The sequence below is a fragment of the Oncorhynchus nerka genome, linkage group LG18, assembly GCF_034236695.1.
Source record: "Oncorhynchus nerka isolate Pitt River linkage group LG18, Oner_Uvic_2.0, whole genome shotgun sequence".
Lineage (NCBI taxonomy): Eukaryota > Metazoa > Chordata > Actinopteri > Salmoniformes > Salmonidae > Oncorhynchus > Oncorhynchus nerka.
Window position 1 is genome coordinate 56424281 of NC_088413.1, and position 13200 is coordinate 56437480.

General features: G+C 44.9%; 1 protein-coding gene across 2 annotated transcripts in view; it reads right to left on the minus strand.

Annotated features, from left to right (window-relative positions):
- The window catches only part of LOC115146170 (ATP-dependent RNA helicase TDRD9-like), a 35091-nt gene that overhangs the window by 6659 nt on the left and 15232 nt on the right, over positions 1–13200 (minus strand). The window contains exons 15-29 of one of the 2 annotated variants that reach the window (XM_029688066.2): positions 12789–12954; positions 12645–12708; positions 12389–12497; positions 10565–10618; positions 10368–10484; positions 8038–8145; positions 7816–7916; positions 7476–7649; positions 6784–6895; positions 6382–6597; positions 6196–6285; positions 5656–5913; positions 5292–5459; positions 4829–4899; positions 4630–4739 (exon numbers count right to left, since the gene is read on the minus strand). In XM_029688066.2, the coding sequence (XP_029543926.1) occupies positions 4630–4739; positions 4829–4899; positions 5292–5459; positions 5656–5913; positions 6196–6285; positions 6382–6597; positions 6784–6895; positions 7476–7649; positions 7816–7916; positions 8038–8145; positions 10368–10484; positions 10565–10618; positions 12389–12497; positions 12645–12708; positions 12789–12954 (1918 nt within the window). The remainder of the gene's footprint in view (positions 1–4629; positions 4740–4828; positions 4900–5291; positions 5460–5655; positions 5914–6195; positions 6286–6381; positions 6598–6783; positions 6896–7475; positions 7650–7815; positions 7917–8037; positions 8146–10367; positions 10485–10564; positions 10619–12388; positions 12498–12644; positions 12709–12788; positions 12955–13200) is intronic. The other variant, XM_029688067.2, reaches the window with a different exon arrangement.

Here is a 13200-nt window from a genome sequence, read left to right on the forward strand (position 1 = left end):
TCTCTGCATGTCTGGCAGACATATCAGTGTGGATGACGGATCACCACCTCAAGCTGAACCTCGGCAAGACGGAGCTGCTCTTCCTCCCGGGAAGGACTTCCCGTTCCATGATCTCGCCATCACGGTTGACAACTCCATCGTGTCCTCCTCCCAGAGCGCTAAGAACCTTGGCGTGATCCTGGACAACACCCTGTCGTTCTCAACTAACATCAAGGCGGTGGCCCGTTCCTGTAGGTTCATGCTCTACAACATCCGCAGAGTACGACCCTGCCTCACACAGGAAGCGGCGCAGGTCCTAATCCAGGCACTTGTCATCTCCCGTCTGGATTACTGCAACTCGCTGTTGGCTGGGCTCCCTGCCTGTGCCATTAAACCCCTACAACTCATCCAGAACGCCGCAGCCCGTCTGGTGTTCAACCTTCCCAAGTTCTCTCACGTCACCCCGCTCCTCCGCTCTCTCCACTGGCTTCCAGTTGAAGCTCGCATCCGCTACAAGACCATGGTGCTTGCCTACGGAGCTTTGAGGGGAACGGCACCTCAGTACCTCCAGGCTCTGATCAGGCCCTACACCCAAACAAGGGCACTGCGTTCATCCACCTCTGGCCTGCTCGCCTCCCTACCACTGAGGAAGTACAGTTCCCGCTCAGCCCAGTCAAAACTGTTCGCTGCTCTGGCCCCCCAATGGTGGAACAAACTCCCTCACGACGCCAGGACAGCGGAGTCAATCACCACCTTCCGGAGACACCTGAAACCCCACCTCTTTAAGGAATACCTAGGATAGGATAAAGTAATCCTTCTCACCCCCCTTAAAAGACCTAGATGCACTATTGTAAAGTGGCTGTTCCACTGGATGTCATAAGGTGAAAGCACCAATTTGTAAGTCGCTCTGGATAAGAGCGTCTGCTAAATGACTTAAATGTAATGTAAATGTGGCTATAACATAACGTGTTTAGGAGTAAAAATCCCTCGAAAAACTGTTCACCAAAAACACAAAAAAAATATTAATCCGCCAGTCAATGTATTGTCTAAGGCGACAGAAAATAAATGGGGATGCCCTGTAAACGCCTACAGCTTCCACACGATGTCGCCAGTACTGGCATTTTAAGTCTGCTTTATCCTTGGTTAGATGACGTTTTGGCCCTTCCTGTTTTAGGCTCACCACAGGATGTTGTGAAATTGAAAACATGGACAATGATTTCAAGACTTGCTGCTATCGAATACAGATCGCCCCGTGATCAATTTGATTATTAACGTTTATTAATACCTAAAGTTGGTTTAGAAAAGTAGTTTGAAGTGATTTGTAAAAGTTTATAAACAACTTTTGTAATTTTAAAAAGTGACGTTGCGTCTTGTAAAATGGAATATTCCTGGATCAGACCGGTCTAAGGAAAACAACATTTTGGCTATACAATGACGGATTTAAATCGGGAAAAAGACCCAATTGTGATGTTTATGGGATATATATAGGAGTGCCAAGAAAGAAGCTCGTCAAAGGTAATGAATGTTTTATATTTTATTTCTGCGTTTTGGGTAGCGCCGGCTACCGCAAAATCTGTTGTTTATGTGACGGTCTGGTATTCTGGGGGGTGCATGCTATCAGATAATAGCTTCTCATGCTTTCGCCGAAAAGCATTTTACAAATCTGACTTGGTGGCTAGATTCACAACGAGTGTAGCTTTAATTCAGTACCTTGCATGTGTGTTTTAATGAAAGTTTGAGTTTTATCGAAAACTATAGGTGGCGCTCTGAAATTTCCGCTGATTTGGTTCCGCCAGCGGAACAAAATCCACACCCGCTTGCTTAACCCGGAAGCCAGCTGCACCAATGTTTGAGGAAACTGACGACCGATGTCAGCCTGCAGGTGCCCGGCCCGCCACAATGAGTTGCTAGAGTGCGATGAGCCAAGTAAAGCCGCCCTGGCCAAACCCTTCCCGAACACTGACTACGCTGCTCCTCTTTCAACAGACGAACGCCGTTACACTCGTGTAGCCTATTACTGGAAACTTCAGGAGCATGATGGTAGAATCTGCGAAAGCCAGCAGGAGCGGGAGGAGAATAGCTAGGTCAGGTTACATTTTTTCCCCCTTCTGGTTATCTCGATCTCTGGCGACATCTTGAGGCATCAAACCGTAAGCTTAAAGCATCAGACAAGCTCATTGCATATAGTTGGTTTTATTAAAACAGTGTGTCTATTTATGGTAAAATACATGTTTAAAAATGTTGAGCAATTGATTGGTCAAAAGAACAGACAACTTTGTCGACTAAGATTGTTCATCCGTTGGGGACTGCCCTAGATCCCTTATTGATGTCACTTTTTAAATCCACTTCAATCAGTGTAGATCAGTGGTTCCCAAACTTTTTATAGTCTCATGCCCCTTCAAAACATTCAACCTCCAGCTGCGTATACCCTTTAGTACCAGGGTCAGCGCACTCTCAAATGTATTTTTTTTGCAATACTGTAAGCCTGCCACACACACACACACTGTACGATACATTTATTAAACATGAGTGGGAAGTGACAAAGAGCTCTTATTGAACCAGGGCACAAATAATAATTTTGCTCTTTATTTAACCATCTTACATATAAAACCTTATTTGTTCATTAGATTGTGAATAACTCACCACAGGTTAATGAGAAGGGTGTGCTTGAAAGGATGCACATAACTCTTCAGTTTTGGGTTGTATTGGAGAGTCTCAGTCTTAAATCATTTTTCACACACAGTCTGTGCCTGTATTTAGTTTTCATGCTAGCGAGGGCCAAGAATCCACTCTCACATAGGTACGTGGTTGCAAAGGGCATCATTATTTGCCAAGGCAAGATACTCTGAGCGCAGCCCAATCCAGAAATCTGTCAGTGGCTTCTGATTAAATTAAATTTTCACAGAACTGTTTGTTGCAATTTCGATGAGGCTCTCTTGTTCAGATATCGGTAAGTGGACTGGAGGCAGGGAATGAAAGAGATAACGAATCCAGTTGTTTGTGTCGTCCATTTCGGAAAGTACCTGCGTAATTGCGCACCCAACTCACACACGTGCTTCGCTATATCACATTTGACATTGTCCGTAAGCTTGAGTTAATTTGCACACAAAAAAAAATCATACAATGATGGAAAGACCTGTGTGTTGTCCTTGTTAATGCAGACAGAGAAGAGCTCCAACTTCTTAAATCATAGCCTCAATTTTGTCCAGCACATTGAATATAGTTGCGGAGAGTCCCTGTAACCCTAGATTCATATCATTCAGGCCAGAAAAAACATCACCCAAATAGGCCAGTCGTGTGAGAAACTCGTCATCATGCAAGCGGTCAGAGAAGTGAAAATGGTGAGTAAAGAAAACGTTAAGCTCATCTCTCAATAAAAAAAGTGTCCCTTGATAACCAGCGCACACATGTTGTAAAAGTGTTACATGGTCGCTGCACATATCATTGCATAGTGCAGAAAATACACGAGAGTTCAGGAGCCTAGCTTTAACAAAGCTAACCATTTTCACTGTATTGTCCAAAATGTCTTTCAAGCTGACAGGCATTCCCTTGGCAGAAAGAGCCTCTCGGTGGATGCTGCAGTGTACCATGTGTCGTTGGGAGCAATTGCTTGCATGCACGTTACCACTCCACTATGTCTATGCCACCATGGCTTCTGCGCCATCAGTACAGATACCAACATGAGCAGCAGCTACGTTTGGCTACTTAGTGGAATTCCCGCAAGAGAGTAACGGTTAATATGATTGGATGTTAATTATTTGTCTAGGCTACCTGTATTTGACATTGTGTTATTTCGCTGAACACTAGATGGTTAAACCATTTTTTTCACAAACAGGCTACTCAGGTGAGAAAAAAAGCCTAAAATGTATAGCCCTGTTGGAAAATATAAATGGACTGTTTGAAAATGTGAAAAAAAAAAAGAGTTAAATAAATAAAAATATTTTTTACATGTGAATCACATATATTTGGTGTACCACTGGGGGTATTGCTGGTGTTTGGGAATACCTGGTATAGATGAAGGGGAGGAGACAGGTTAAATATTTATTTTTAAGCCTCGAGTCAATTGAGACATGGATTGTGTACCATTCAGAGGGTGCCTTTGAATGGGGTACGGTAGTAGGTGCCAGGTGCACCGGTTTGTCAAGAACTGCAACGCTGCTGGGTTTTTCACACTCAACAGTCTCCCTGTGTGGCAAGACTTATCCACCACCAAAAGGACATCCAGCCAACTTGACAACTGTGGGAAGCGTTGAAGTCAACATGGGCCAGCATCCCTGTGGAATGCTTTCAACACCTTGTAGAGTCCATGCCCTGACAAATTGATCCTGTACGTAGGGCAAAGGGGGGGGGGGTGTGTCTGCAACTCAATATTAGGAAGGTGTTCCTAATGTTTTCTATACTCAAGTGTATTTCACTCTGTCCAGCTTGCCAACAGTTATCGAAACCTAGACAGTCCGGGAGCATTGAAAATTCCAAAAGTGCTGGATAGAGGACTATTTTTTGAAAATGTTGAAGGTGAGTGCGGCCCTCCAGACCTCAGTGAAGACCGAATGCAGTCCGCAGGGCAAAATTAGTTGGACACCCATGGTCTAACCCTTATTCTAATGTGCTTATTATGTCCCAGATCATATCCCATTCCCAGTACTGTACCTGTCGCACTGACAGACACGGAGCCAGCCACGAGCATCCGCTGATGGCTGTCCTGAGGACTGTCATTCAACGCAACAGAGTTGATGCTGTCCTTCTCTATGAGCACCGACCTGTAAGGAGTTAACACATTCATTAGCACTGGTATATAGTGTCACCAGCACTGGGCCAAACTAACCTGATCTAGGTGACACTGACTAACCTGTAGTTGGTGACGTTGCTAAAGCTGTGGAAGTTGACTTTATGAGGACTGGATGGGCCATGCACACGAACCTGTGGGAAACAGCATCAGCAACACTTTACTTACAGTGAGCATTAAGACACAATGGGCATCCTGTAGCCACTAACATTCATACACAATTATTTAATACATGTTAACAGTAAAAACATCCCCCAGAAACAAATTGTGTTCCACGAATTCCTGAGAGGAATGTGTGGCCCTGGCCCACAGCCACTAATTCACCGCAGAACAAAATGTACACCAGCTCGCATACTACCAAAATGTCTCCACCCTCTGGACAGGAGGCAGGCAAAAGGCAGAAAGACAATGACACCCTCTTGTGGTGAACAACTAACAACACTTCCTGGTTGAACCAGACAGGCAGTCTATTGAACACAGTAGCAGTCTATGAAATGTGAGACAGCCATTTGGCCAGTGTTCTTGCCTTGCTCTTCAGAGAGGACTGGCTGGTCTTGGCAAAGGACTGGAGCAGGCTGTCAATTAGCTGCTTCTCTTCCTCCTTGCTAGTCTTCCAGGAGCTGCTGGTAGCGTTGGGAGTGAAGGTGCCGTCCTGCAGGTCTTTGTACAGAGACACCAGCACGTCGTGGATCTGCTGCAAGACACACAACCACACAGCACCTTCAGGGTCACAGCCTTTGTTTCTACTGCTGGACAGCAAGGAAACACTAAATTATTTATGTTTATAGCCAAGCCTAACAGGAAAACTATAACTGAACAATTCCCCATGAGCACAATATCCTAGAAGCTGCAGTGAAGACAGACAGAAAGCTGGCCTGTGTTTGAGGTACCTTGGACTCAAAGCTCTCCTCGGCCTTGATGGCGTGTCCCTCCTGCATCATGATGTCAGCCACGCTGGAGGTGACCGTGTCAGTGTTGATGAGCAGCTCCACACGCATGATGCCGTGCAGGATAGAGAACAGGGAGACTATGAGCGGATGGCCGTTCACCAACGTGATAAAACGGTTGCGGGCACGGCTGCTCCACTGGTCCCCCAGGATCATGGACTGGGCCGAGGGACGCATCCCAGAGATCTGAAACTCCTGGGCCTGAGGAGACAGGGAAGAACACAATCCTAATCTGGAACCCCTGGGGCTGAGGAGACAGGGCAGAACACAATCCTAATCTGGAACTCCTGGGCCTGAGGAGACAGGGAAGAACACAATCCTAATCTGGAACCCCTGGGGCTGAGGAGACCGGGCAGAACACAATCCTAACATAATACAGGACAAAGTCATACCAGAATATAGGGATACTAGATAAACTCTCTTGATTAGGATGTGGCCCAAAGATGTTTACCATTTTGCCTAAATAAAACGCTGTAGCTGTACCTGGAATGGGTGGGCCATGATATCAGCAGGTAGCTTCCTCAGGCAGCTACACGACAACAGACTGGTGTTTCCAAAGTCCAGAAAGAAAACCTTGAACATTCAGAACACATGGTTCATCCACTAAAACTGCATTCAACCTGGGAGTGATTGTGTGTACTAGTGAGCTTAGTGAGCATGTGCTTGTACCTCCACAGAGCTGCCGCAGACATGCAGGATCTTGGCACGGTAGTAGAGGCCCTGCTCGTCGCCCTCAGAGAAAGGTGCCAGGCACAGCAGGTTTGGGTAGAGGGAGACAGGAACTGGACACAGCTCATGAGAATTAATCTCCGCTGTCAGATGGCGCTGCTTCTCCATGCTGGCATCATCCGCTTGGAAGCCCCAGAAGTGGCCCACCTCCACCACCTAGGGAGCCAAGATGAAGGAGGCATGCTTGGTTACCACATCCACTACAGACTGTGCATAGCCAAAATGGAGGGTATGTGATCACCTAAATTCAGTTGCTCTAGATAGAATCGTCACCAGATTACTTATTTACACAAAAACAAGTCCCAGAAATTTGACTGAAAGAGGAGTCTCAGCCTGACTAACATCTGTGATGTTGACCACGAAGATGGGATTAGAGGGCAGCTTGTCTGGGTCGATGGTGCTGCTCAGCAACCCCACTGGGTAGACCGAGTTGTTCTGGAAGTCCACATTCACACTGAAAACCACAGGACAGAATGAATTATGCTTAAAAAGCCTGGAGGATCCCTCAAAGGGGGAACACAGTGCTAGTGTAACAGTCAAAGTCACTGAGCTGCATCATTGTATTAGGGAGTCTATGGGACTGACCTAACTGACTGTAACTCACTCATGACAGCACTGTCTGTAAATGTGTGTGAGGAGGAGGGAGAGAGTCTGACTCGGCCTAAATCTACCCTCTCAGAGGCTGTGTGATGGCTGTAGAGGGTCAGCCAGAGTGCAAGCATGTCAGGTTACATCAAGGCCCAGTGTGGAGGGGTGCAGGCCTGCAGGGTTACGGGCAAAGCCCACGCCCCCCAAACCCCCCCACTAACAGGACACCTCCAACTTCCTGAAGAGGCATTTGGCCCTGAGCCAGAGCTGGCATTACCTATACATCAACTGTCTGACTAACTTTCACTCCGCTAAATGCATTCCTCTTGAGAAGTTGAGGTTAGACGATGTTACACCCATGCAGCAAACTGTATTTTGTAGGAAACGAGGATTAAAAACCCAGCTGAGTGGATTAGTAATGTGAGAAGGATGTATAGGCTCCCTACCGAGCGTATCTCATGTGGCAGATGGTCCTGCTTCCAGCAAAGGTCTCCACCTCATCACTGGGATGCACAAAAATGTCCAGAGGATGCCTCTGGTGGGCCAAGAGGAGGGCCAGTGACACCTCAGGGAGCACCCCCGACCCTCGAGTAGTCGTCCGGTAGAACTCTACATGCCCTCTGAAGGAACACACAACAAATGTTTATCTGTCTTACCAATGGACTATGGGCATTCTATAAGCTATGTAAGACCATTTAGGTCAAAACATCTATGAAGTATCTATCTATGAAACAGGTAACATAATGAGTTATTCTAAGTCCAGTGGAGGTTTGATCCGTTTGTTACCTGGCTCCATCGAAGGCTATGGACTTGACCTGGCCACACTGGCGGAACAGGGACTGCAGTTGCTTGTAGTACAGGAAACTGTAGGGGGGCAGGTTTCTCACCTGAGACGAGACAATCAAAGAGCATGGCAGTGGTCTAGAATTCACAACATACAAACACTGTTCATGAATGTATAGGAATCTGAAATCAGGGAATCAGGGATAGGGGGTAATGGCATCATACCAGCACTGTTGTTTTGGGATCATGGCCTGACAGGTCTTTGGAGGCCAGCTCTTCATCCATTTCCCCTTGAGAGAAGTAGTTAGGGTAGTAGGCACCAGCGATAACCACCTGAAAGATGGAGTGCCTTCAGAAAGTATTCATATCGCTCGACTTATTCTACATTATGTTGTGTTACAGCCTGAAATCAAAATTGATTCAAATATATGTTTTCCCCAATCTACAAACAATAGCCCATAATGACAAAATGTTTTTTTTTTTTTTTTTACATTTTTGCAAATGTATTTAAAAATTAAATAACATATTAAAATAAATATTCACACCCGAGTCAATACTTTTTAGAAGCATCTTTGGTGGTGATTACAGCTTTGAGTGGTCTTGGGTATGTCTGTATCAGCTTTGAGTGGTCTTGGGTATGTCTATATCAGCTTGGAGTGGTCTTGGGTATGTCTATATCAGCTTGGAGTGGTCTTGGGTATGTCTATATCAGCTTGGAGTGGTCTTGGGTATGTCTATATCAGCTTTGAGTGGTCTTGGGTATGTCTATATCAGCTTTGAGTGGTCTTGGGTATGTCTATATCAGCTTGGAGTGGTCTTGGGTATGTCTATATCAGCTTTGAGTGGTCTTGGGTATGTCTATATCAGCTTTGAGTGGTCTTGGGTATGTCTATATCAGCTTGGAGTGGTCTTGGGTATGTCTATATCAGCTTTGAGTGGTCTTGGGTATGTGTATATCAGCTTGGAGTGGTCTTGGGTATGTCTATATCAGCTTTGAGTGGTCTTGGGTATGTCTATATCAGCTTGGAGTGGTCTTGGGTATGTCTATATCAGCTTGGAGTGGTCTTGGGTATGTCTATATCAGCTTTGCACATCTGGATTTTGTGATTTTCCCCTGCAGATTTTCTCAAGCTCTGTTAGGTTAGATGGGGAGCAGTGGGGTGAACAGCAATCTTCAAGTCTTTCCACAGCTTTTCAATGGGATTCAAGTCTGGGCGTCGGCTGGGCCACTTAAGGACTTTCACATTCTTGTTCTGAAGCAATTCCAGAGTTGCTTTGGCTGTGTGCTTAAGGTCATTGTCCTGTTGGAACATAAATCTTCGCACCAGTTTAAGGTCGTTTGCACTCTGAAGCAGGTTCTCATCAACAATTTGCCTGTATTTGGCTCCATTCATTGTTCCCTCTATCCTTACCAATCTCCCAGTCCCTGAAAAGTATCCCCATAGCATGATGCTGCCACCACCATGCTTCACGGTAGAGATGGTGTTATGCAGGTGATGAGCTGTGCCTGGTTTTCTCCAGACATAGCGCTTTGCATTCAGGACAAAGAGTTACATTTTTGTTTCATCAGACCAGAATCTTTCACCTTATGCTTTCAGAGTCTTTCACATGCCGTTTTGCAAACTCCAGGCGTGCTGTCATGTGCCTTTTCTCAGGAGTGGATTCCGTCTGGCCACTCTCCCATGAAGTTCAGATTGGTGAAGTGCTGTAGAGACCTTCTGTCAGGTTCTCCCATCTCAGCCAAGGAACTCTGTAGTTCTGTCAGAGTGGTCTTTGGTTCTTGGTCACTTCCCTGACCAAGGTTTTTCTTGCTCGATTGCTCAGTTTGATCTGATGGCCAGCTCTTGGCAGATAATGGAGAACACTGTGCTCTTGGAAACTTTCAACACTATAGAAATGTTATTCCCTTCCCCAGGGTATTCCTTACCACAATTCTATCTCAGCGATCTACAGACAGTTCCTTAGACTTCATGGTATAGTTTCTGCTCTGATATGCACTGTCAACTTTGGGACCTCATATAGACAGATGTGTTTCTTTCTAAATCATGTCCAAACAATTGAATTGGCCACCTGTGGACTCAAATCAAGTAGTGACATCTCAAGGATGATCAAAGGAAATTGGATGCACCGGAGCTCAATTTGGAGTGTCATAGCAAAGGGGTGTGAATACTTACCTAAATGAGACATTTCTGGATTTCATTTTCAATAAATCAGCTAACATTTCTAAAACCATGTTAGCATTTTATCATTATGGGTATTGAAGTGTAAATGGCTGAAAAAATATATACATTTAATCAATTTCCAATTCAGGCTGTAACACAACAAAATGTGGAATAAGTCAAGGAGTATAAATACTTTCTGAAGGCACTGTATAAAGAGAAGAGGAGATTCTATCAAATAGACAGGGGCTACAGTTTTAGCACTGCCGAATGATATTCTGAATAGCAGCGGTAGGTACAACAGATAATATTATAGTGTCATAATAATAACCATATAGCTTTACGTTGGAAGTAAGGTGTAGAGCTCCAGAATACTGGCATGTGCCTCAGTCTCACCTGCAGGATGAACCTCTGCTTGTGAAGGCTGGCGTAGTCCATTGGCACTGGGTTCTCAATCACGTGCATGTTGAACTGGGACGTTCTCTCCTTCAGGTCCTCATAGAGCTCGGCCACCTGGGGGTCACAGAGAGGCAGGGTCAGGTCAGGGATTGGGGTCACCTGGTGTGTGTTTCGTGAGATGCTGGTCTCTATACCTCTCTGATCCTCTTGATCTGGATGCAGTTCTCCTTGCCCCACTCCAGCTCGGACTGGGAGGAAGAACGCACACACACACAACCTTACTGCAACCATCTCAACAAGATACTGGACCTTTGTCTAATGTCTTTAGGAACCTCCTTTATTACATACACGTCTATGTATTATCCATGTTTAAAGTTAATTGATGTCACCTAATGATCTACAGTTGAAGTCGGAAGTTTACATACATCTTAGCCAAATAGATTTCAACTCAGTTTATCACAATTCTTGACATTTAATCCTAGTAAAAATTCCCTGTCTTAGGTCAGTTAGGATCACCACTTTATTTTAAGAATGTGAAATGTCAGAATAATAGTAGAGAGAATTATTTATTTTAGCTATTATTTCTTTCATCACATTCCCAGTGGGTCAGAAATGTACATACCAAATACTAATTGAGTGTAGCATTGCCTCTAAATTGTTTAACTTGGGTCAAACGTTTAGGGTAGCCTTCCACAAGCTTCCCACAATAAGTTGGGTGAATTTTGGCCCATTCCTCCTGACAGAGGTGGTGTAACTGAGTCAGGTTTGTAGGCCTCCTTGCTAGCACACGCTTTTTCAGTTCTGCTCACACGTTTTCTATGGGATTGAGGTCAGGTCTTTGTGATGGCCACTCCAATACCTTGACTTTGTTGTCCTTAAGCCATTTTGCAACAACTTTGGAAGTATGCTTGGGGTCATTGTCCATTTGGAAGACCCATTTGCGACCAAGCTTTAACTGATGTCTTGAGATGTTGCTTCAATATATCCACATAATTTTCCTCCCTAATGAGCCATCTATTTTGTGAAGTGCACCAGTCTCTCCTGCAGCAAAGCACCCCCACAACATGATGCTGCCACCCCCGTGCTTCACGGTTGGGATGGTTTTCTTCGGCTTGCAAGCATCCCCCTTTTTCCTCCAAACATAATGATGGTCATTATGGCCAAACAGTTCTATTTTTGTTTCAACAGACCAGAGGACATTTCTCCAAAAGTACAATCTTTGTCCCCATGTGCAGTTGCAAACCGTAGTGTGGTTTTTCTATGGCGGGTTTGGAACAGTGGCTTCTTCCTTGCTGAGCGGCCTTTCAGGTTATGTCAATATAGGACTCGTTTTACTGTGGCTATAGATCATTTTGTACCCGTTTCCTCTAGCATCTTCACAAGGTCCTTTGCTATTGATTTGCACTTTTCGCACCAAAGTACATTCATCTCTAAGAGGTAGAACGCATCTCCTTCTTGAGCGGTATGACAGCTGTGTGGTCCCATGGTGTTTATGCTTGCGTACTATTGTTTGAACAGATGAACATGGTACCTTCAGGCATTTGAAAATTGCTCCCAATGATGAACCAGACTTGTGGAGGTCTACACATTTTTGGGGCTGATTTCTTTTGATTTTCCCATGATGTCAAGCAAAGAGTCACTGAGTTCAAGGTAGGCCTTGAAAAACATCCACATGTAAACCTCCAATTGACTCAAATTATGTCAATTAGCCTATCAGAAGCTTCTAAAGCCATGACATCATTTTCTGGAATTTTCCAAGCTGTTTAAAGGCACAGTTAACTTAATGTATGTAAACTTCTAACCCACTGGAATTGTGATACAGTGAATTATAAGTGAAATAATCTCTGTAAACAATTGTTGTAAAAATTACTTGTGTCATGCACAAAGTAGATGTCCTAACCGACTTGCCAAAACTATAGTTTGTTAACAAGAAATTTGGGGAATGGTTGAAAAACGAGTTTTAATGACTCCAACCTAAGTGTATGTAAACTTCCGACTTCAACTGTAAATGCTCTCACCTTTGGATGCCTCAACTCTCCTTTGCTTCTGGACGTGTGCCAAGCCTTGAATGCGTTGACAAAAGCAATCGAATCACTCTGCACACCGTGTGCGAACGACAGCTTGCTCCTGAATATTCAAACAGGGACAGGGACAGGGATGACAGTCTTACAGCAGACAATAACTCAAATGGCAGTGACGAGGTAGATATTGTAGAAGTGTAATTATATATTTTTTGCTGTATGAGAGAAAATACATTTTCAAGTGCTGACTCACCTGTACCCTGCCAGCTGCTGCAGGGAGGGCATGGCAAAGAAGCTCTTCAGAGACAGAGAGGCGGCTAAGGGAGAGAGACAGGTTGAGGAGTCGTGGCCTGAACACACACCTACAGACAAAGCAGAAACCACAGACCCCACTGACCTATGATGAGGCACTCCTCCAGACAGCCAAAGACGTGGCCGAGCACGATCATCTTCCCAAGGTGCAGGTCCACAGGCAGGTGAGCCAGGATCCGACCCAGAAACGTCAGCTCTCCATCAAAACGCTTCTGGCCTTGACCATCGTTCCCCACAGACAGTGCACCCATCTACACCTCACACACACGTTGTGACAATTATCATTACCTCAATAATAACAATTGACTGCAAGAATACTTAAACATCACACACACACACAGTCAAAAATAGTAATAAAAAATACAAAAATGGCTCTGTCCATCAACCCTTCCAGCTAAAGAGCCCATCCACAGCACATACACAGACTTAATCAAAACACTTTACGCTCCGCTATGTCACAGCTGACAAACACACACACAAACACCACTGAGAGAGCT